This window comes from Vipera berus, assembly GCF_964194415.1.
Source record: "Vipera berus genome assembly, chromosome: Z".
In the NCBI taxonomy this organism is placed as follows: Eukaryota; Metazoa; Chordata; class Lepidosauria; order Squamata; family Viperidae; genus Vipera; species Vipera berus.
In genome coordinates, this window is record NC_138205.1 from 57,529,369 (window position 1) to 57,552,299 (window position 22,931).

The window sequence follows — 22,931 nt, forward strand, 5'->3', positions numbered from 1 at the left end:
AGAGAGAGCAATCTCTGCTCAGGAAGCAGCAAAAAAAAAGAAGCAATTCTCTAAAGGGGGAGGGAGAAATCCACCCTTTGCTTTTCAAATTTTCCTGCTTCCCTGCTTCTTGTTTGCCAGCACGTCTCTGGGCGATTTTTGGTCTTTCCACCTGCGGCAACTTGTTCTGCGCCTACCTGGCCACGCCTACCTGGCACCCCCTAGCCCGCCACATTGACGTGCTTGCGTCCACCTGGCCACGTCTACCCACCCACCCCATCATCTGCCCCGAGTGCACTGCACCTAATTTTTCGCATCGATCCGGCCATGCCCACTCACCCACACCCACCTGGCGGTACTCAGATGGCCATGCCTACCGAGTCATGCCCACCTGGCTGCAGTGAGTCATCATAGACCCCCTTCAGAGACAAAAAAAGGGTGGAGAAGCTGAGCTTCATTTTGAGTTAATGTAGGCTATACAAAATAATTCAGCAACCTGCATGCAGCTCTTGGGTCACAGGTTTGAGACCCCTGCTATAGGAATCTTAAAACTGCAATCTTAAACTGATGCATATATAGAACATCATAATTAATTCAAGATGACAAATTATGAACTAGCTGACAAATTATGAACAGGAAATTTCAGAACACGTACACATTTATTCATATTTGCAAAATTGTAAATGAATGTATTATTCTGGTTTCCACATAATGTTTAAAAATCATTCAATATCAAATTTCAAATACTTAATTTTAAAAAGTTCTAAAGAGTACTTTTTCATTTTTCATTCCCAATGAACAGTCAATAACTTTCTTTTCATCAAGCCATCTTGGCAATGAAAAACTGACAGGAGGGAAAATTCAAAAACTATCCTATTTCTAAAACTTGTATTACAAATGAAATAAAATTCATCTAGCAAATTTTCTATATAGCCATAGTTATACACCAAGTATGTGTAACAATCAAAAGCATGATAAACAGCTAGTTAGCCATTTTTATAAACAAGTTTTTTAAGTACATAATTTGTAACTCCTTCAAGTCCACTGCACATATTTCTAAAATATTATTTCTGATGGTACAAATACCATGACATTTTTTTATCCAAGTAAAATGTATACATGTTACTAAACATTAATTCTTATTTGGAGGCTAGGGTTGAAATGCATACTGTTTCATGGGATTGTATTAACTGTTGTACAGTTAATACGTACAGTATAATTGAGATTAATTATTGACATTTGTAGATTCTGGAGATTGAAGAAATTCATAGGGGTCATGGACCATATCTTGCTGTTCTCCTATACTTAGGTGAGATGGGCTTCCTGTGTAAAACACGGACAAAAATAATTAAATCAATATTAATTATGAGACATTTTGAAAGTTTCACTTTTCAAACGTCTATCACAATTTTTAAATGAATATGATCCAAATTATAATGCCAATTTTATTAATAGTCAAAAATTGTTGCCAAATTTAACAGTATAGAGAAGGCTACAAACTGGATTTCTTTTAATTGTTTATTCTTTGGAATACCAAGATAATTCTTTTTTAAAGCTGTGTAAATCTTACTATTCATGTTACATTCCAGCTTTTCTATATTTCAGATTCCTTTTAAAGTTAAAGAAAGCTCCGAGGGCTACAAAAAATTATCAGAGACTGCAGATCACTTAAAGAACATAATAATAATAATAATAATAATAATAATAATAATAATAATAATAATAATAATAATAATAATAATAATAATAATAATAATAATAATAACAACAACAACAACAACAACAACAAAATAATAATAATAAAAAAAGTTGGAAGGGACCTTGGAGGTCATCTAGTCCAACCCCCTGCTCAGGCAGGAAACCCTATACCATTTCAGACAAATGGCTATCCAGTCTCTTCTTAAAAACTTCCAGTGTTGGAGCATTCACCACTTCTGGAGGCAGTTTGTTCCACTGGTTAATTGTTCTATCAGGAAGTTTATCCTTAGTTCTAGATTGCTTCTCTCCTTGACTAGTTTCCATCCGTTGCTTCTTGTCCTGCCTTCAGGAGAATAGCTTGACTCCCTCTTCTTTGTGGCAGCCCCTGAGGTATTGGAACACTGCTATCATGTCACCCCTCACCCTTCTCTTAATTAAACTACACATACCCAATTCCAGCAACCGTTCCTTATATATTTTAGCCTCCAGTCCCCTAATCATCTTCTCTGTACTCTTTCTAGAGTCTCCACATCTTTTTTACATTGTGGTGACCAAAACTGGATGCAGTATTCCAAGTGTGGCCTTACCAAGGCATTGTAAAGCGATATTAATACTTCACATGATCTTGATTCTATCCCTCTGTTAATGCAGCCTAGCACTGTGTTGGCTTTTTTGGCAGCTGCAGCACACTGCTGGCTCATATTTAAGTGATGTCCACTAGGACTCCAAGATCCCTCTCACAGTCACTACTATTGAGCAAGGTACTACCTATGCTATACCTGTGCATTTGTTTTTTCCTGCTATATGTAGAACCTTACTTTTTTCACCATTGAATTTCATTTTGTTAGATAGCGCCCAGTCTGTCCAGATCCTCCTGTATCTTAAGCCTATCTTCTGGAGTATTGGCTATTCCTGCCAGCTTAGTGTCATCAGCAAATTTGCGGAGTTCCCCATCTATCCCCTCGTCAAAATCATTGATGAAGATGTTGAAGAGCACTGGGCCTAGAACAGAGCCCTGGGGCACCCCACTACACACTTCCTTCCATGTAGATGCAGTTCCGTTGAGGACCACACGCTGAGTACGGCCTGTCAGCCAGCTGCGAATCCATCTGGTGGTGATGCTATCTAAGCCAGATTTTCTATCTTATCAAGTAGCAAGGTTGTGATCTACTTTATCAAATGCCTTACTGAAGTCCAAATAAATTATATCCACAGCATTCCTCTGATCCACTAATTTTGTCACTGGGTCAAAGAATGCAATAAGATTTGTCTGGCATGATCTGTTTTTGACAAACCCATGTTGGCTTTTAGTAGTGACTTTGTTTGCATCTAAGTGCTCACTGATTCATTGTTTGATTATCTTTTCCAGAATCTTCCCAGGTATTGAGGTCAAGCTGATAGGTCTGTAGTTTCCTGGATTTATTTTTCCCTTTTTTGAAGATGGGAACTACATCAGCTCTTTTCCAGTCTTCTGGTAGTTCCCCAGTGCTCCAGGATCTTTGAAAAATATATTTCAGTGGTTCTGAGATCACACCTGCCAGTTCCTTGAGAACCTTGGGGTGTAATCCATCTGGTCCTGGTGATTTGAACTCGTCTAGGTTGGACAAGTGCTCACTTACCATTTTCTTGCCTATCTTGTGTTTCTATTCTGTTTTTTATGGCACTGTTTTTGATAGGTTGGACTGTTTTTTCCCTTTGTGTAAAAAAAGGGATGCAAAAAACGATAGTTCTGCTTTCTCCCTGTTGCTTGTCACCTTCTTGCCACTTTCCCCCACTAATGGACTAATCATTTCCTTAACTTTTTTCTTGTTTTTTACATGTTGAGAGAAGCTTTTTTTGTTATTTTTGACTTTGGTCGCAAGCCTTAGTTCAGTGATGGCGAACCTTTTAGAGACCAAGTGCCCAAACTGCAACCCAAAACCCACTTATTTATCGCTGGGTGCCAGGTGGGTGTGGCCTACTAGGTGGGCATGGCAAATTGGGTGGGTGTGGTGAAGGTGGGCGTGGTCACCTCAATGTTGCTCATGGAGAGGGACACCTGTGGGGGGTGGACAGGGTTGGGGGAGCTCCAGGTCTCTGCCAGGTCGAGCGGTAGGCAGGAGGCTTGTCCTGCGGGGTGAGGCAAGGCAGGGCAGGGCAGGGGTGCCATTGCCATGGGGCAAGGCAAGTGCTGGGGCGGCTGCTGCCTGACACCATTGGTCCCCACACACAGAAGCCAGCGAGCACATGGGGGCTGACGGTGTCTGTCAGTAGCCACAGCCTGCCTGCCCCTCGATCGGCACACTCTGGGGCTCCGCAGCCCATTGCCAGCAGTTCAAAGAAGCCACCTCTGAGCTAGATGGCTGGCCGACAGCTGAGGAGGCGATGCAGTGGGCTGTGCCTGGGAAAAGGAGAGCATGCAAGGCAAGGAGGGATGGTGGGGGGAGGGAAACCAGCCATGCTGGGATGCATCCGGCCCCATAGGACCTCAGCAAGTTAGCAGGCGGCTGGTTGAAGAGGGACAGTTGTCACCTCCGAGGCATGGCGTGGGTGCCCATAGAGAGGGCTCTGAGTGCCACCTCTGGTGCCATAGGTTTGCCACCACTGCCTTAGTTCATTTTGAGCCTTAGCTTTTCTCACGTCATCTTTGCAGGCACGGCTATTTGCTGATATTCTGCTTTAGTTATGTGCCCCTCTTTCCACTTTTTATACTTGTCCTTTTTATCTTTCAATTTATCAGACAGTTCTTTATACAGCCATGCTGGTTTCTTTTGAGAGCTATTATTTTTCTTCTTTGTTGGTATTGTGCTAGACTGGGCTTTTATTATCTCACTTTTTAAAATTTCCCAAGCTCCTTGAGTTGTTTTCCCCTTTAGGATTTCCATCCATGGAATCCTTCCCAAGCTCTCTCTAAGTTTATTGAAATTAGCTCTTTTAAAGTCCAAGACTCTAGTTTGACTGTGTTCTATTGCTTGTGCTTCCAGAATGTTGAATTCCAATATTGCATGATCACTTCCCCCAAGTTTCCTGTGGCTTCAGCACCTTCTATCATTTCATCTCTGTTATTGAGGATTAGATCCAAATCCCCTAGTTCCCTTCTCTACTTTCTGGGAGATAAAGTTGTCTGCTAGGCTTGTCAGGAATCTGTTTGATTTTCCACTTGATGCAGAGTTTCCAGTTGATAATTAAAGTCCCCCATTACTATTGTGATGTGCTTCCTACATATCTTAGTTAGCTGACTGTTTGGTTGAGCGGCCTATAGTATACACCTAGGCAATGTCGTTTCCCCCCCCTTTTATATTGACCCAAATGCACTAAGGACTGCTGTGAGAAAAACCACATTTTGTGAGGATATAATCGTCCCAATTGGTTTAGAGTTGAAGATGACTGGACAGCTCCTGTGGAACTGACTGGGGAGAGAGTTTGCCCTATTTATCTAGAAGAGTTTGAACACATGAGTCTTGAGAAAGTGGACAAGGTCCTTCGTAAAGTTAGTATACCAGGAAATACTTCCTGGTATTCCTTGACCAAGGAATCCCAGGAGTTAATTACTGGCTGGATTCAAATGGTAAATTCATCCTCAAGTTAGAGGGCTATCCCACCAGTCTTAAAAGAAAACAATGGTATGTCTCCTGTTCATTGTTGCATCATGTACTTTTGGGAGAAACTGATGAAGTTATGGCAATGTTAGAGGGGCCTGAAGAGAGTGACTTATCAGAATCCTTTTCAGACTGATCTGGGTTCAGCCAGAGACTGTGCTTATGCGTAGTGAGAATGGGATGGGCATTGTGACCCTATTGGTTCTGCCTGACTTTCCAGTGGCATTCAATAAAATCAACCATAGCATCCTACTGGACAATATGATAATCTCTAAGGGTTGGGAATGATAGGTATTGTCTATGTTTCTCACCCTTCCTCTAGAGCTGTTATCACTTGGTATTGGTAGGTGAAGTGACATCTAATCCAAGACCTCTACTATACAGAATCCCACCTAGCTTCATCCTCTCCCCACTCCTATTCAACATCAACATGAAGCCACTAGACAAGACTATCCTTATGCATGGGGTCAGGTATCATCAGTATACAAATAATACCCAACTTTATATTGAACCCTTTACTTCTTGGCAGAATCACATTTCTCCAAGTAGAACTGATACAGTTTGGGAATCCTCCTAGATTCAATAATCAGGTGGCAGCTATGGCCCAGAAGGGCTTTTGCATAAATCTGCCCAGAGTAACCTAGAACTGTGAAATGGGAAGCACAGAAACTTAATAAATAAATAAATCTGACCGACTTCCGGTGGCGACGCGACGCTGAAGACAGCCGTCTCCGGGCTGTCCGCTCCGCAGCTTTGTTTGAATCATCGAAAACAGCGCCGATCAGCTGTTTAGGTGATTCGGAAGCCCCCTCCCCGAGAGAAGAGGAGGGGGTGAGGCCCCAGGTAGGGGTTGAGCTCTCCGGGGCCGCCTGAGCTTTAAATTTGGGCGGCTGAAGGATCGAGCCCCCCCGAAGCCTGGGTTTGCTCCGGGCTGCGCAGCGTCTCTGCTCCGTGATTTTTGGAGCAGAGCCAAGCGTTAGCAACCACTCCTGCCAGAAGGAAGGACTCTTGAGTATCAAGACGCAGGCAGAGCGGTACAGGAGGTCAAGGTGAAGTAGACTTTTATCTTTACTCTCTAGCTCAACAGATTTTATGGATTAAAAGTGAAAGTGCGCAACAAGTGAAAGTGGGGGAAGATGGCGACGAAAGCCTCTAAAGTTCTTCGGAGTGCGGGGGCTTCCCCGGTGCAACAACTTCGTTGCAAGCTTTGCTCCCTCCCGCACCTGCTCCAGCATTGACTCTTAAGGATTTACAGGATGCCTTTGAAAAGCAAACACAATTAATGTCAGATATGATGGAAAAGCTGGAGGAGAAATTGGAGGAAAAGATGGAAGAGAAGTTGGAAGAGAAGTTTAGAGCAATGAGGGCAGACATCTTGTCTACAATTGAAAGTGTGGCTGTATGTGTGCAAAGCTTGGATGAAAAAGTGGAGGATCTTAGTCAAAAGAACTCTATATTAGAAGTAAAAGTATTAGAGAATGAAAATATAAGGGATAAAATGGATGGAGACTTGAGTCTGGTCCAGTACCATCAGATGGAGTTTGCTATCAGAATCAGGGGCTTAAAAGAGAATCCTAAAGAAGACTTAAAGCAGCTGATCTCCGAGGCTTTGGAAGTGGTACTGGGCCAATCAGCAGCTGAAATTGACGGAAGTATAGATAAAATCTTTCGTGTGAACTCATGGATTGCAAGGCAGAGGAAGTTACCTAGAGATGTGGTGGTTTACTTTACAAAGAGAGCAATTAGGGATGAAGTTATTCAAGTTGCTTATGATACTAAGTTTGTGGTTGCTGAGCAAGAAGTTCTGGTTTTAAAAGAGATTCCTCCAAAGATTTTAAGGAGAAGGAAAGATTTTGCCTTCCTAGCACAGGAACTTAAGAAATGTGACATCAAGTTTAGATGGGAGATCCCAGTGGGCATGGTGGTGATGCACGAAGGTAAAAGACACCGTCTGGTTACAGTGACCCAGGCACGTGATTTTTACAGCAAAGTTTTAAAAGCAACCCCTCTATCACTTCTGGAAGCTGAAAAGGGATATGGCGAGGGAAAGCCTCAAGATGCTGATGGAACACAGACAGAGGAGAATGGTGCTGGAGGGGATCAAATTACAGTTTCATTGGCAGCTGCTGGAGAGCAGAGGATGACTCGTGCCGCTTCAAGACGAGTGAGACAAGAGCAAGAACAAGATCAGCAGAAAGTCATGGAACCTCCAAAGCGTACTTACAGTGAAACTGTGGGAGGGGCGCGGCCTAAGGAAGTTAAAGGGGTCCTGGCAGACGTGCTCCAGAAGCTTCGGGACGCCAAGAATGGCGACTAAGTTCTTAACCTGGAATGTTAATGGATTAAATTCACCACAGAAGAGAAAGAAAGTTTTTCAATATTTAAAACAATTTAAGACTGATGTTATTTGTTTGCAAGAAACGCATATTAGGGTCATGGACCAAAAGTATTTGTTGAACTCAAGGCTGGGCACGCAATTTATTGCCTCTGCAACGAACAAGAAAAATGGAGTGGTTATTTATGTTAAGAGTACTCTGACAGCGGAACTAATTGAAGTAGACAAGCAAGGAAGATATGTTATGATAGATCTGCTGTTAGAAGGCAAAAAAATGCTTTTAGTTGGACTGTATGCTCCTAATCAACAACAAACTGATTTTTTTAGTTTACTACATACAAAGATTACCCAGTTGGATTATAAATCTTTTATTTTTATGGGAGATTGGAATGGTGTCCTAGATGTACAGCTGGATAAAGCTGGCTTCTTCAAGCGTGCCCCGAGTCATGCTAAACTGCCTAAATCTTTTTTTGAAATGAAGGATGACCTGGAATTGCGAGACATTTGGCGAGATACACACTTACATGAAAAGGATTATACTTTTTTTTCTGATAGACATCAATCTTTTTCTAGGATTGATTTTATACTACTGACTAATGACCTTTTTTCTAGGACTAAGAAGGTAAAGATTTGTGCAAGAACTGTATCAGACCATAGTCCAGTTTGGTTGGAGATTAACAAGGACAATAGAGATAGGCGCTCCTGGTGCGTAAATGAGAATTTGTTTAGAAATCAGAGAAATGTGGAAGAATGTAAAAAGCAGATGAAGGATTTTTTTGAAATTAATATGAACAAGGATACCTCTATGGACATGGTTCGGGATGCTAGCAAAGCTTATATGAGAGGGGTGTTAATATATATGAACAATAAATATAGACGTAATTTGGAAGTTAGAAGGAAAGAACTGGAGAATGAAATTAGGGAAAAAGAAAAGGCCCTAATTTTGAATCCATCGGATGCGAAGATTAAGGAGGTCATTAAACTGCTAAGAGGACAATTTGATAAGTTGATGGCCGATCAGGTGGCAACTAACTTACGGTTTGCTAGGCATAATACTTTTTGCAATGCCAATAAACCAGGTAGGTGGTTAGCCTACAGGTTAAGGAAAAAACAAAGGGCTTCTAATATAGATAAAATTGAATACAAAGGAAAGGTTGTGTTTCAACAGGATCTTATCAAGGAAGCCTTTGTGGATTTTTATTCTAAACTATATGTTAAGGAGAAGATTAATGAAACAGATATTGATGTATATTTGAAGAATGCTAGCATCCCGGTTCTTACACAAGAACAAAAGGAGGAGATTAATCAATTGATAACAGAAGAAGAAATTTTTAGAGCAATTAAGGAATTGAAGTTGGATAAAGCGCCAGGCACGGATGGTCTGACTGCGGTCTACTACAAACATTTACAATTGGAGCTGATAAAGCCATTAAGGGAATTGTTTCAGACAATTCAGAGGGGGGGAAAGGTGCCTCCGTCTTGGAGAACTGCTTTTATTTCTTTGATTCCGAAGGAAGATCAAGATGCTACTCAAGTAAAAAACTACAGACCAATATCACTTTTAAATACAGACTACAAGATATTTGCTAAGGTGTTAGCTAATAGATTGATGAGGGTTTTGCAACAGATGATTCATGGGGATCAAACCGGGTTTATTAGTGGTAGACAAATGAAAAATAATGTGAGGCATATAGTTGATGTGGTGGAGTTTTTGGAAAGGAACAACCAGATCCCTGCGGCGCTAATTTTTTTAGATGCTGAAAAAGCTTTTGATCAATTGAATTGGCAATTCTTGATGAAAGTTTTAGATAAAATGAATTTTGGGGATAAATTTTTACAACCAATTAGGGCATTATATCAAAAACAAACTGCCCGAATAATAGTTAACAATAGTCTGACTGAAGTATGCAATATTGAGAAGGGCACAAGACAAGGGTGTCCGTTATCACCTTTATTATTTGTTTTAACATTGGAGATATTATTGATAAAAATACGGAACTCGGAAAAAATTAAGGGTATTCAAATTAGAGATCAGGATTATAGATTGAGGGCGTTTGCAGACGATCTGGTTGTTACGGTGACTCAGCCAGAAAACTCTGTTGTGGACCTGATGGAGATAATAATGCAATATGGGAAGGTTTCTGGATTTAAGGTTAATGTACAAAAAACAAAAATTCTGGCCAAAAATATGACAACACCGCAAAAGGCCCTTTTAGAAGGATTAACTGGATTTGAGATTGTTAAAAGGGTCAAATATTTGGGGGTGTATTTGTCACCCTCAAATGCAAAGTTATATAAAAATAATTATGAAAAGTTATGGGGAAAAATTCAAAAAGAATTGGAGAGTTGGGAAAAATTGCAATTGTCTTTACTGGGAAGAATTGCAGCAGTGAAAATGAATGTCCTGCCTAAATTTTTATTTTTATTCCAAATGATACCGATTCTTAAAAAAGACTCTAATTTGGAAGAATGGCAACGGGGTATCAATAAATTTGTGTGGGCAGGGAAAAGGCCACGAGTTAAACTTAAGATTATGCAGGATACTCCTGAAAAAGGTGGTCTTAAAATGCCTAATCTTAAATTATATTATGAAGCTGCTGCGTTGTCAGGAATAAGTGATTGGATTAATTTGACACAAGGGAGATTATTAAATCTTGAGGGCCACGACTTGTTATTTGGCTGGCATGCATATTTGTTGTATGATAAGAAGGTAGATAATGTATTTAAAGTGCATATCTTAAGACAGGCATTGTTGAGAGTTTGGAAGAAGTATAGACATAAGTTAGATTGCAAGATGCCGTTGTGGGCAATCCCGAAACATGCAATAGAAAATATAAATGTAGGCTTCAAACATGATGTGACTACGTATAAGGAGATCTTAAGTTTGGAAAGGAACGTCTGGTGTTTGAAGCCGTACAATCTCTTGCGAGATGAGAAGATCGTTCAAACTTGGTTCCAATATACTCAATTACGTGCCAGGTGGAAAGAAGACCAGAAAATTGGTTTCTCAATGACTGATGAAAATTTGATAAAGCAAATTAGAAATCAGGGTCCAGCACATATTAAACGGATTTATCTTGCATTGATAGAAATTGACTCAGAAACAGAACTTGTTGAAGACTGTATGATAAAATGGGCCCAGAATATTCAAGAAGTTATTACAATGGACACGTGGGAAAAGATCTGGGTGAGGAACGTAAAATTTACGCAAGCCCAAAACCTAAGAGAGAACTTTTATAAAATGTTTTATAGATGGCATTTAGATCCTAAAAAGCTTGCAAGTACCGGTATGTATCCGAATTATCAACCTAAATGTTGGAGATGTGGTGGTGAAGATGCAACGTATTTTCATATATGGTGGACCTGCAAAAAGGTTAAGGCTTTTTGGATAAAAATTTGGTGGAATATGCAAAAGATCTTTAAGCAAAGGATAAAGTTTTGTCCGCAATTGTTTTTGCTGGGCATAATTACAGATGCTACTGTTGTGGACATTAAGTTGATGTTGAATTTAATTACAGCAGCAAGACTCTTAATAGGTCAATTTTGGAAAAAGGAGGAACTGCCGACTATAGAAGAATGGACTCTAAAGGTTTCTGACCTGGTGGAAATGGCAAAGATCTCGGCTTACTTGAAAGATCATTCGCAAGAACGTTATATTATGGAGTGGAAAAAGTGGATTGATTATATTCAGAACAAATATGGGACTAAAAAGTTTCACTTAGCATTTGAATAAGTTTTCTTTTCTTTTTTCCTTTTTTTATGTAACGTTAGTATTGCTTGTAGTCATTTTATATGAGCTAGAGGGCGATAGAATTAATAGTTTATTGTTTTTAGCATATGGATGTTTATGATTGTTTTTTGTTTTTATACCTTGTACTTAGCTCTGGGAAGTCGGGGGGGGGAGGGGGAATGGGGGGGAGGGATAGGGAGGGTTAGGTAGGGGTGGGGGGATTGTTAAAGATAAAATGTACTCTAAAACTTTTCAATAAAAAAAAGAAAGATCATTCGCAAGAACGTTATATTATGGAGTGGAAAAAGTGGATTGATTATATTCAGAACAAATATGGGACTAAAAAGTTTCATTTAGCATTTGAATAAGTTTTCTTTTCTTTTTTCCTTTTTTTATGTAACGTTAGTATTGCTTGTAGTCATTTTATATGAGCTAGAGGGCGATAGAATTAATAGTTTATTGTTTTTAGCATATGGATGTTTATGATTGTTTTTTGTTTTTATACCTTGTACTTAGCTCTGGGAAGTCGGGGGGGGGGAGGGGGAATGGGGGGGAGGGATAGGGAGGGTTAGGTAGGGGTGGGGGGAGGGGGGATTGTTAAAGATAAAATGTACTCTAAAACTTTTCAATAAAAGAAAGAAAGATCATTCGCAAGAACGTTATATTATGGAGTGGAAAAAGTGGATTGATTATATTCAGAACAAATATGGGACTAAAAAGTTTCATTTAGCATTTGAATAAGTTTTCTTTTCTTTTTTCTTTTTTTTTCTCTTTTTATATGTAACATTAGTATTGCTTGTAGTCATCTTATACAGTATGAGCTAGAGGGCGATAGAATTAATAGTTTATTGTTTTTAGCATATGGATGTTTATGATTGTTCTTTGTTTTTATACCTTGTACTTAGCTCTGGGAAGTCGGGGGGGGAGGGGGAATGGGGGGGAGGGATAGGGAGGGTTAGGTTTAGGTAGGGGTGGGGGGAGGGGGGATTGTTAAAGATAAAATGTACTGTAAAACTTTTCAATAAAAAAAAAATCTGAGGTGCTGGTTGCATTCTTTTCTTGAATGGGAGAGTATTCTTACAGTTACTAACTTTTACTATCTTTTACTATATCAGTTACTATATTTCTTCTGCTGTCTCTGTCCAACCAGAGTTGGTGAATACAAAGTCAGGCTGTAAAGCACTACAATCCTATCCGACCTAGGAAGTACAACTTTTCCATTGCCCTGTGGAATACAATATTCCTGAACCTTTTTGCAGGGCTTTCATAAAGCTGTGAAAACCTAGTTGTTCCAGAAGACCTTGCAATAGGATACATGGCCTACTCTTTGATAATTAAATCTTAATTGCTATAAGTGTTTAATGTTGGTTATCCTCCATAACGTATGACTATAAATTACTTTTGTTTTCTATTTTATAATTTTATGGTTATTTCAATCTTAATGTGTAATCCACCTAGTGTTATTTTGGTAATTGAAGTGATAGACATTTGCATCTAGAATTATTGGCTTTAAATTAATAATTTTAATATTAGGTAATTGTAATATAATAAATCATAAGCATTTATTAATTATTTATTGCAGTCTAAACAATATAGTATAACTGTTTATCAGAGAAAGAAGAAATTAGATATACCATTACTAATTCATAATGCGGTTTTACAATGACAAGATTTTTGAAATTTATTCATAATTGACCAAATTTTAGCTCAGCAAATATAATTTTTAAGGACATGTCTACATACTACAGCTTTCCTCTCATCTCCAGCATATAATGAGGTCAGCTAACTTTGGGTTTTTCTGATCTGGTATTTTCTCCTGACACAACCTTTCAGTGGCAATTGTGATAATGTAATAGCAGTGCTAAAATCTAACCAGTTCCTAATGACAGCTTTTAGCTGCTCTGCCTATAAGTATGTCCCTTATTTCAACTTTTTTCATGGCCATTTTGGTTTGTGCTGCTGGTCTGATATGACATGATTGCTACAGAAAGTGGCAGACCAAGATTCCTCTAGTCAGACATATAACAATAAATGCCCCGACGCTATGTTGTTTCTATATAGGTCTGATTGAAAGGCGACTGGAGAAGTCCTGATCTATCATTTCAAATTTTATACAAACAAATGCTCTCAGAGATTTAGCAGGCAGGTCACATTAAGATCACCACAACATTTCTTCTGTTAAAAGGTTCTGCCTCATAATTAAATTTACCATTCCATTCATCTAATCTACGTTTACTTTCTCCTATTAAGAGTGAACAGAAAGTTTTCTGTAGTGTTCTGGAATGATGGAATAAATTATCTGTGAATACTGAACTCCAAGGTTAATAAACTCTTTTACTGTAAAATATAACTTTTATAACATATTTTATGATTCTCTATATTGCCAATAATTTTGTTTGAATATTTATAAATTTAAAATATCTATTTGGAAATCTATATTTTAAATAAATACATAATAATGCTGCATTTTGGACACATTTCTCAGTCTGTATTTATTTAGAATTTAGTATTTATATTCTGCCATATGAAAGATTTCTGATATACATTTATGATAAAAATATCCACGAGATAAAGAAGGTAGTATGGGAATGGGAAGAGAAAACTAGTTTACTAGATGCTAGATGATAAAAAGACAGGTTTACTTAGATAACATGAATATACTTGATACTCTCATAATGTTACAAACAACTTTTAATGAAAATAAAAAGAGTTTAGTACACATTTACCTAGATGATGTTGATCCCTTTCAGAAGTATTTGAGAGGGAACTAAGGTTGGAGGAAGGCCTGGATCCTATTCTGTCAGTCTGTACCTCATGAAGGTCCTGTAATAATTTAGTTGTTTCATCGAAGTGTAAATGATTGTCATCATGATCAAGTTCTTTCTTTACTTTACCTGTCAATAAATTTGAGTACAAAATCAGGAATATTTGTTAGTCCATCAGTCTTATATAAAGATAGATAAAAGTAATATATGCCGAATAAAATGTAAGAATAAGGCTAATAGGGACTAGGTTGCATATGAAACTTCCCTGGGTGCTGACCCAGCTTCTTATCCTTCCTGATTTTAAAACAATTATTTTAAATAGAGCATTTCTGATTTCCTTATTTATACATAATATGAGGACTACATAAAATTTTTAAAGACTATATAAAATTGGGAATCAGCAACTTGGTACCTATGATTACCATAATATACATGATGACCTGTTGATGGTCTGAGCAGAATCCAAATTAAACTATTTTTTTTTAAAAAAGCGAAATGTTTTAAACCTCCTAATTTTGCACAATAATGCTTCCAGATGAAATCCTGTCAGATACTATATTATGTGGCTGCTAAAAATGCAAGATTCTCCTTAATATGTTTTCTTATCTTATGACTTGATTTACACATTCTTTTCAGAGAAAAGGAGTGCTAGAATTGAGGAATCTTCCGAGCAGTTTAGAGCAGGGCTTTTCAACCTTTTCACCCATTGTACCACTTTTAGGATATCGCAACATCTGAGTACCACAAGTCACCTAGCAAGGTGTCAAAAACCTGGATGACCAAAAAAAAAAAAAAAGGAAAAAAAGTGATGAAGTACAGGTAGTCCTCGACTTACAACAGTTCGCTTGGTGACTGTTTGAAGTTACAATGACACTGAAAAAAGTGCCCCCCAAGCCACAGCTGAGCAAGACACCTGCCTGCCCACCCGGCGGCGCTCTTCCTCCTGTCCAAAGTTTTCATTGTTGTGAGCATTTCTATTGAGGATTGACAGTGGGGGTGGGGTGAGGGGGTGTTTGGTTTTTATTTCCACCCCTCCACTGGGTGGTTGCAGCAGGTTTTGGTTACTTCACATGACCCTGGGACACTGTGACCATCATAAATATGAATCAGTTGCTAAGCATCTGAATGTAAATCACAAGACCCTGGAGATGCTGCAACATTCCAGCTGATTGGTGCTTCTTCTGGGCTCAGCAAAAGCACTGGGATCAGCGCCGAGTTCCAGCTGGAGCCTGGCGCTGATCCTGGGGCTTCCGCTGAGTTCTGACAGCCCCAAAGAAGCGCTGATCCTGGCACTTCTTCTGAGCCCTGACAACCCTGCAGGTCCAGCCATCTCTCACTCAGGCTTGTGCAGTGCTACCATTGGTTCAGCTCATTCCTTTCCCCCGCTACCACTTTTCTAGGATGGTCGCGTACCACCTGCCAGGTGCCAATGTACCATAGGTGGTACCCGTACCACTGGTTGAAAAGCCCTGGTTTAGAGGGAATAAATTGAGTAAGCATATTTTAGCATTGGGAGCACAGCCATAGTCTGCTTGAATTAGCACCTTAAACAGGATAAGGACTGGTTTAAATAACTGACAAGTGACATGAAGCTATGGGCATCTGTAGAAGATGCTGTTTTTCTCAGAATGCTCCCTCCCTCCCTCCCATTTATATATATATGTGTGTGTGTGTGTGTGTGTGTCTGTGTGTACACACTGTATATGTAAGTATATACACACAGTCACGCAGTGTGTATATGTATATATGCAAATACTTACATACATATACATACATACATATTTATACCCACATATATACACACACACACATATTCACACAACGTTATAACTGCAAAGAAGCTGAGCATATGCTAATACGCAGATACTACATTGTTTTTATAATTCTGTCTCCCTCCAGGTGCTGCCATTTAGAGCAGAACCCATGATTTTCATAGTAAAGCACTAAAAGGAACAAAGTATATATTATAAAGTTTGATCAAAACCCAGCAATTCCCAAGCAATTTAGTGGACTAATGGAACAAATAATATATATAGTTATTTTTACCTTCAGTGCTGAACTACTGCATAAGAAAACCTACCTAATGAACTCAACATGGATATATCAAGTGACATATCTGAATAAGTTTTCATAGATAAAAAGTCCAAAACAGAACTACTATTATCTCCAATGGCTTCTCCAATCTGAAAAAAGAAAGAAAATTTGGTCAATCAAGGTGTCCACAAAATTTTAATAGACATAGATATAATTATCATATTTATTGGGCCTGTCACATACAACATTCCTTGTACATATAAGTCATATAAAACTGATTAGTTTGAGCATATTGTGGACAGCATACTTATGTGCAAACAAAGCTGAGTTTTACTCCAAGTCTATTTGAACTATTATGTGCAAGCTATGTCTAATTCAGGACTACTTTGTGAGCCAGCATACTCTTGTACCATCTCATAAACCAATTAGTATATGCAGTAACATACATACTGACAGGCACTCAATATACACTCATCCATTAGTTAATTTAAAGTCATTTCTGAAACGCTGGAGTATTGTATCTGAATAGTTTTAAAATTACTATTTAAAGTTTTATTTAACATCTACATGAAACTGGTGTCATCAATAAGTCAGTAATAACCAGCTTTACTGACTTAGCAGGAGATGGTGTATAGATTCTTACCTCTGTGTGGATGCTCAGTAGGACTGGATGATAGAAATAGTTCAGATTAAATCCCAGCAAGAAAGAGCCTTGGTGGAGCAGTGGGCTAATGCCTCCTTAAGTAACACCAGCTGCCTGCAATTAGTGCAGGTTCGAGTCCCACCAGGCTCAAGGTTGACTCAGCCTTCCATCCTTCCGAGGTAGGTAAAATGAGGACCCAGATTGTTGGGGGCAATTAAGCTGACTTTGTAATAATGCCGCTTGGGGGTGTGTGAAAGCCCTAATAAGCAGGCATATACAGAGAATGAAGGCTACTGCTAAGTTTGTAAGCCGCCCTGAGTCTTCGGAGAAGGGCGGGATATAAATGGAATTAAAATAAAAAAATTAAAAGAAAGATTGATCACTTATCCAGAAAAGCATTTGGCTCTAGGCTGGTTCCAACTGTGGCTTAAAATGGGGTTCTATAAACCTAGATCAGTCACATGATCTGTAAATTCTAGACTTAGCAGTAGAGCAACAGGTAGGGGCTATGATTGGGATACCTTTGACTGAGTTAGGTTGGTATGCTAGGTATGACTGATATTGGAATGAGAAGTTCTGTCAATAGTCACAAACAGCTTCATCACATTATGGCTGGATCACGGTAATATGTTTTACATGGGGCTGCCCGAAAACAGTGGCCCCCAAACATTTGGGCACCAGGTACCAGTTCTGTGGAGAAAGGTTTTTCTACAGACCGGGGGAGACATAGTTTTGCATGTTGCCTGCATTCCGTGGATAGAGCTTTGCTTGTTTGCGTGACCTAGTTGCTGGCATGTGGTGGACAAATGCCAGTCCACGGACCATGCACTGAGGCCCCTTAGAAGATATTTCCAAAATTATAATTGTTCCAAAATAAAAAATGCCTGATTGTTGACTGACCAGTATCATTTCAGTAGAATAACATCTGTACTGCAAAGGCTGCACTTGTTTCCAGGTAAATTCCAAAGTGGTTGTCATTATCTTATTAAGCTGTTTATGATTTAAGCTCTCAGTATTTGCAGAATTCTCTTTCCTGACGATAGTCTGCCTATCCTGTGTACTGTACTTTTTTGGAGGAAGGATCTGCTTCTATGTTGCAGAAACAGGTCTTTTTTGTGGCTTTTCTAATATTATGGAATACCCTCCCTTATAATGTTAGGATAGCACTTTCCTTATCATCCCTTAGGAAAAAGGGGCTTATGACTCCTGGGGTGATTTGGCTGCAGAGTGTGTGAAGTAGTTAAATGCAGTAGAAGAAAAGGGGTCTGATTCTGGATTTCTTCTAGCTTTAAGGCATAGGGGGCTGAGTGAAGGAGGTTTGCTTGGCTCTTGTAAGGCAAGAACATTTCCATTGGTGACTGGTTGCATATGGTGAGACTCTATTTTAAAGTCATTGCTAGCAAGCAATCCTTACTGGAATCTCTATCCATTGCACCCTGAACTCTTTCCCTTTAATAACTCTGTACAGATAGTCCTTGATTTATGACCTCAATTGACCCCAGAATTTATGTTGCTAAGTGAGAAATTTATTGTGAGTTTTGTCCCTCTTAACAACTTTTATTGCCATATTTGTTAAGTGAATCACTGCAATTGTTAGTTAAGTTGTTAAGTGAATCTGGCTTCCCCAATGACCTTGCTTATCAGAAGGTTGCAAAACGTGATTACATGATCCTGGGATACTGCAACTCTTATAAATATGAACCAGTTGTCAACCATCCAAATGTAAATCACATGATTATGGAGATGCTACGGAAGTCATAAGTGTGAAAAATGGTCATAAGTCATTTTTTCTGGTCTTGTAACTTTGAAAGTGACCAAACGAACAGTTGTAAGTTAAGGACTATCTGTATTCTTGACCTGGATCTGTGTGTGTGTGTATGTGTGTGTCTGAAAGAGAGAGGGAGGGAGGGAGAGAGGGAATGACAAAGAATAAGGCCTGTAATCTTAAAAAAGAAAGAAGAGGGAAATTTAAAAGGAGGTAGGAAATGTAAGAACCAACTATTTGAAATAACAAATTAAGAGAGAATTAAACTTAAAAAGAAATATTACCATATTTTGCTTGGAGTCATCTGGGCAAGTATTACTTAACTTATGTTCTTCTTTTATGAGGACTGACGGAATCTAAAAACATCACATTTAAAGCTAATTTATACTTTATAATCATTTTCCTTATGGAATTATCATTTTTGCATCACTAGAGTTACAGCAGGGAAATACTATGTTTTTTATTTAAAGGCTTTCAAATAATTTAATAGGAAAAATCATGGAAAAAGTATGACATTCTTTTCTCCTAAAATAAGAGTAAAATTTAAAAGTGTTATAAAGATGAGGAATATTGGAGTAAACAATTTTAGAATAATAAACTATTATCTTCATTTATTACATAAATAAATCTTTCCTTTATATTTTCAGAACCATTTACAGTAAAGAAAAAGTATATTTTTTTACAAGAAGGGGAGGTTTAGAGATTTAATGCAACTTACTTTGAGATCATCTGGTGGCTTCATTGGAATGTTTCTTCTCTGAAAATTATAATAGTAAAAATAAATTAAAAATAATCTTGCTGTTTTTTGGATAATTAGTCTTTACTTAACAACTAATTGGGGCTGGAATTTCTATCATTAAGCAAAGCAGTTATTGGGCAAAACATCATGCTCCACTTAGTGAAAGTAGTTCTGGTCATCTTGGTTGCAGTAGTTAAACAAAGAGCTCGCATTTCTCTTGTCCTTGTATGAACAGCTACTTTGGGCCTGGCAAGCTCCATTCAGCAAACAAGGCTCCACAGTACTATTGTGCTTCGCTCCACATCAACTCCCTTCCATTTCCTCCTGTCTCCACCCTTTTGTTCACCCAGCACTCTGTGACCTACCCCTGCCATTCTCTTTTAACCTTCACTTCTTCTTCCTTCCTCTGCTGGCCTAGGATCCAGGGGTTGGCTAAGGGCATGGTTCTAGGACATGTTCAGTAAGAACAACAAGGTAGCAGACTTTCATATATCGAAGGGAGCTTGCTGGGCCATCAAGGAAGGAAGCAGAGGGATAGAGTTGGTAAAGGAGCCATGGTAGTATAGAGATGGTAGCACTGTATAAGGCTGATAATTGCCCAGGGAACTGTTGGCCCTATTGCCACCTTTGCTGGCTCTGTCCTGCTGACTCTTCCTAATTGGGACTGGCAAGCTCCTTTCGGCAAACAAGGCTTTGCCGTCCTACTGCATTCACTGTGCATATCCCAGGGCTGCATCCTCACCCAACACTGGGTTTTGGGCCAATAGTAAGAGAAAGGTCTCTTGAGGGGGGGTGGCAGTGGAGTGCAGAGTGGCCAAAAGGACAAAGGGGGGGAACAGATGGGTGGGGGAAATTTATTTTATTTATTTGTTTTATTGCATTTATATACCGCCCTTTCCCTGAGGACTCAGGGCGGTTTACAGGGAGTTAAAAATCAAACATACAAAAGTTAAAAACCAAGTTAAAAAATATTAAATCAACCCTGTACTCTTAAAAACCCCAGTTAAAATAATTTTCTCCTCAGCCTGGGCCCGAGAGCTCAAAGAGCCAGGTCTTCAGGCCCCGGCGGAATGATCGGAGGTCGGGGGCAGTCCTCAGCTCCACCGGCAGCTGGTTCCAGAGGGCAGGCGCTCCCACTGAGAAGGCCCTATCCCTGGGTGTCACCCACCGGCAATCTCTTACCGGCGGAACCCTGAGCAGACCCTCCCTGTGGGAGCGCACTGGGCGAAGGGCGTTTGATGCCGGCAGCAGGTGTTCCCTCAAATTGAAGAACACCTGCAGTTGTAAATGCAGGCCAGTTGCCAAGCATCTAAATTTTTATTCATGACTACAGGGATGCTGAATGGCCAAAGCTTCGAGAACTGGTTGTGGCTGCCACTAATTCAGCACTGTTATAACGCTGAATGATTGCTGAATGAATGGTTAAGCAAGGACTACCTGTAATTTACAATAATTTGATTCAGTAAGAAAATCAAATTTGATTTATATTGAAATTGAAAATGTCTTGCAGGATCCAATCTGGATCAGTCACTGGGACAGAGGTTTTGGACTTGTGCTAGAGGATGGGCCACCATGAGTCCGAAAGCTCAGAAGTCTAAACCTTTGGTTCCAATGACTGACCCAGACTGGATCCTGCAACATTATCTTGGGACATGTATAATTTGCCTTCATTCATGAAAATGTTTTAATTAACCTTATGTTCTACTTATAGATATGTATGATAATGGTTTTAGCATTTTAGTACTGTTTATTTTGAAGGTACTTTCAAGTATTACTTTCAACAGTTTTTAATACATGAATTTTATTAAAATTATATTTCATTTTTATTTTATATTTTGTTTTTCTCAATTCTGATTCTCATAGAATTATAGCCATATATAGATGTAAATTTACAATAGACCTGTGATCTTAAGTATATGCAAAGCTTTTTTCCAAAAACTGGAAATTTGATTATGTTAGGAATTAGTTTTTTAATGTACCCTTTAAAATTATATGATGAGTCAACTTATATTGTTTCCTCCTTTATTCAAAAATATATTCCAATTTGCAGCAGTGATCTCCATTATTCTTGGCAGTCTCCTACCTATGATAAAGGACTCTCTATGAAGATCTAGATATTTATTTCTAAAATAGGTAGCCTTTCAACTTCTCTATAATCTACTGGTATGCTTAAAATTTATTTTTAATCTTTCTTTTCAGCTCCTTGAAGACAACTGGATTTTATAACAAACTGGGGCTGTTCTGCACTAATAGGGCTGTTACATTTCATTAATTAATGAGCTTTCATCCTTTTGAATTTGACTTTGTATTATACCTGTTTCTCTAACACCAGTTAGAATGAAGAAAAATGAAACAAGGCTTGGAACATTCTCTTATTTATTTAATTTACATACACACACAACACACACCTACCTTCTATCCAGGACACCTTACTCTTCCTATTTTCCCCACAACAACAGCTTTGTGAAGTGGATTGGATTGAGAGAGTGACTGCCCAAGGTCACCAAGCTGGCTTTTATGGCTAAGGCAGGACTTGAATTCATGGGCTCTTGCTTTCTAGCTTGGTGCCTTAACCACTAGACCAAACTGGTGATTCCCTGCTTCTTGGAACAGAGAACAGAGTTGGAAGGGACCTTGGAGGTCTTTTAAGTCCGACCATCTGCTACCACAGGAGACCCTATATCATTTCAGATGATTGTCCTATGTGTTTTTGAAAGCCTCCAAGTGATGGAGCACTGACAACTTCTGAAGGCAAGTTGTTTCATTGGTTGATTGTTCTCACTGTTAGGAAATTTATCCTTAGTTCTAGGTTGCTCCTCTCCATGATTAGTCTTGCCTTTTGATGCTTTGGAAAATAGTTTGACCACCTCATCCTTGTAGGAGCCTCTCAAATATTGGAACACCACTATCATGTTTCTCCTAGTCCTTCTTTTCATTAGACTAGACTCAATTCCTGTAATGGTTCTTCATAGTTTTAGCCTCCAGTCCCCTAATCATGTTTTTGTTCTTCTCTGTACTCTTTCCAGAGTCTCAACATCTTTTTTATATTGTGGTGATCAGAACTGGATGCAGTATTCCAAGTATGGTCTTACTACAGCTTTGTAAAGCAGTTCTAGAACTTCATGTGATCTTGATTCTATCCCTCTATTAATAAAGCCTAGGACTGCATTGGCTGTTTTGGTTGCTGCAGCAGACTATTGGCTCTCTCACACAATTACTGGCATTAAGCCAAGTTTCACCTAGCCTGTACCTATACAGTTGGTTTTTCTTGCCTAAGTGTAGAACCTTATTTTTATCTACACTAAATTTCATTTTGTTAGATAAGGCCCACTCTGACAAGATCTTTTTGTATTTTGAATTTGTCTTCTGATGTGTTGACTCTTCCTGCCAGCTTAGTATCACTGTATTTGATGAGTTCCCCTTCTATTCTCACATCTAGATTATTTATGAAGATATTGAAGAGTATTGGGCTCAAAATGGGACTTTGGAATACCCCACTGCTTACTCCCTCCATGTGGATGTAGTTCTGTTGAGGAAGTACACATTCAGTATAATTTCTCAGCCAGTTACAAACCCACCTGGTGGTGGGGCTGTCTATCCCTTATTTTTCTGGAATGGTATAAGGTCTCCTGCTTGAGTAGAAGGTTGGATCAGAAGACCTCCAA

At 39.0% G+C, this 22,931-nt stretch overlaps 1 protein-coding gene across 8 annotated transcripts in view; it reads right to left on the reverse strand.

Moving 5' to 3' along the window:
• Positions 1 to 633: 633 nt before the first annotated feature.
• BRD9 (bromodomain containing 9) overlaps positions 634 to 22,931 on the reverse strand; it is a 122,863-nt gene continuing 100,565 nt past the window's right edge. For 4 of the 8 annotated variants that reach the window (XM_081343164.1, XM_081343163.1, XM_081343162.1 and 1 more), the window contains 5 exons: positions 19,246 to 19,284; positions 18,812 to 18,883; positions 16,166 to 16,268; positions 14,047 to 14,214; positions 634 to 1,302 (listed from right to left, as the gene is read on the reverse strand). In XM_081343164.1, coding sequence (XP_081199290.1) covers positions 1,205 to 1,302; positions 14,047 to 14,214; positions 16,166 to 16,268; positions 18,812 to 18,883; positions 19,246 to 19,284 — 480 coding nt within the window. In that variant the 3' untranslated portion in view covers positions 634 to 1,204. Of the gene's footprint in view, positions 1,303 to 14,046; positions 14,215 to 14,833; positions 14,857 to 16,165; positions 16,269 to 18,811; positions 18,884 to 19,245; positions 19,285 to 22,931 lie in introns of those variants that run through there. The other 4 variants (XM_081343169.1, XM_081343166.1, XM_081343167.1 and 1 more) reach the window with 3 other exon arrangements.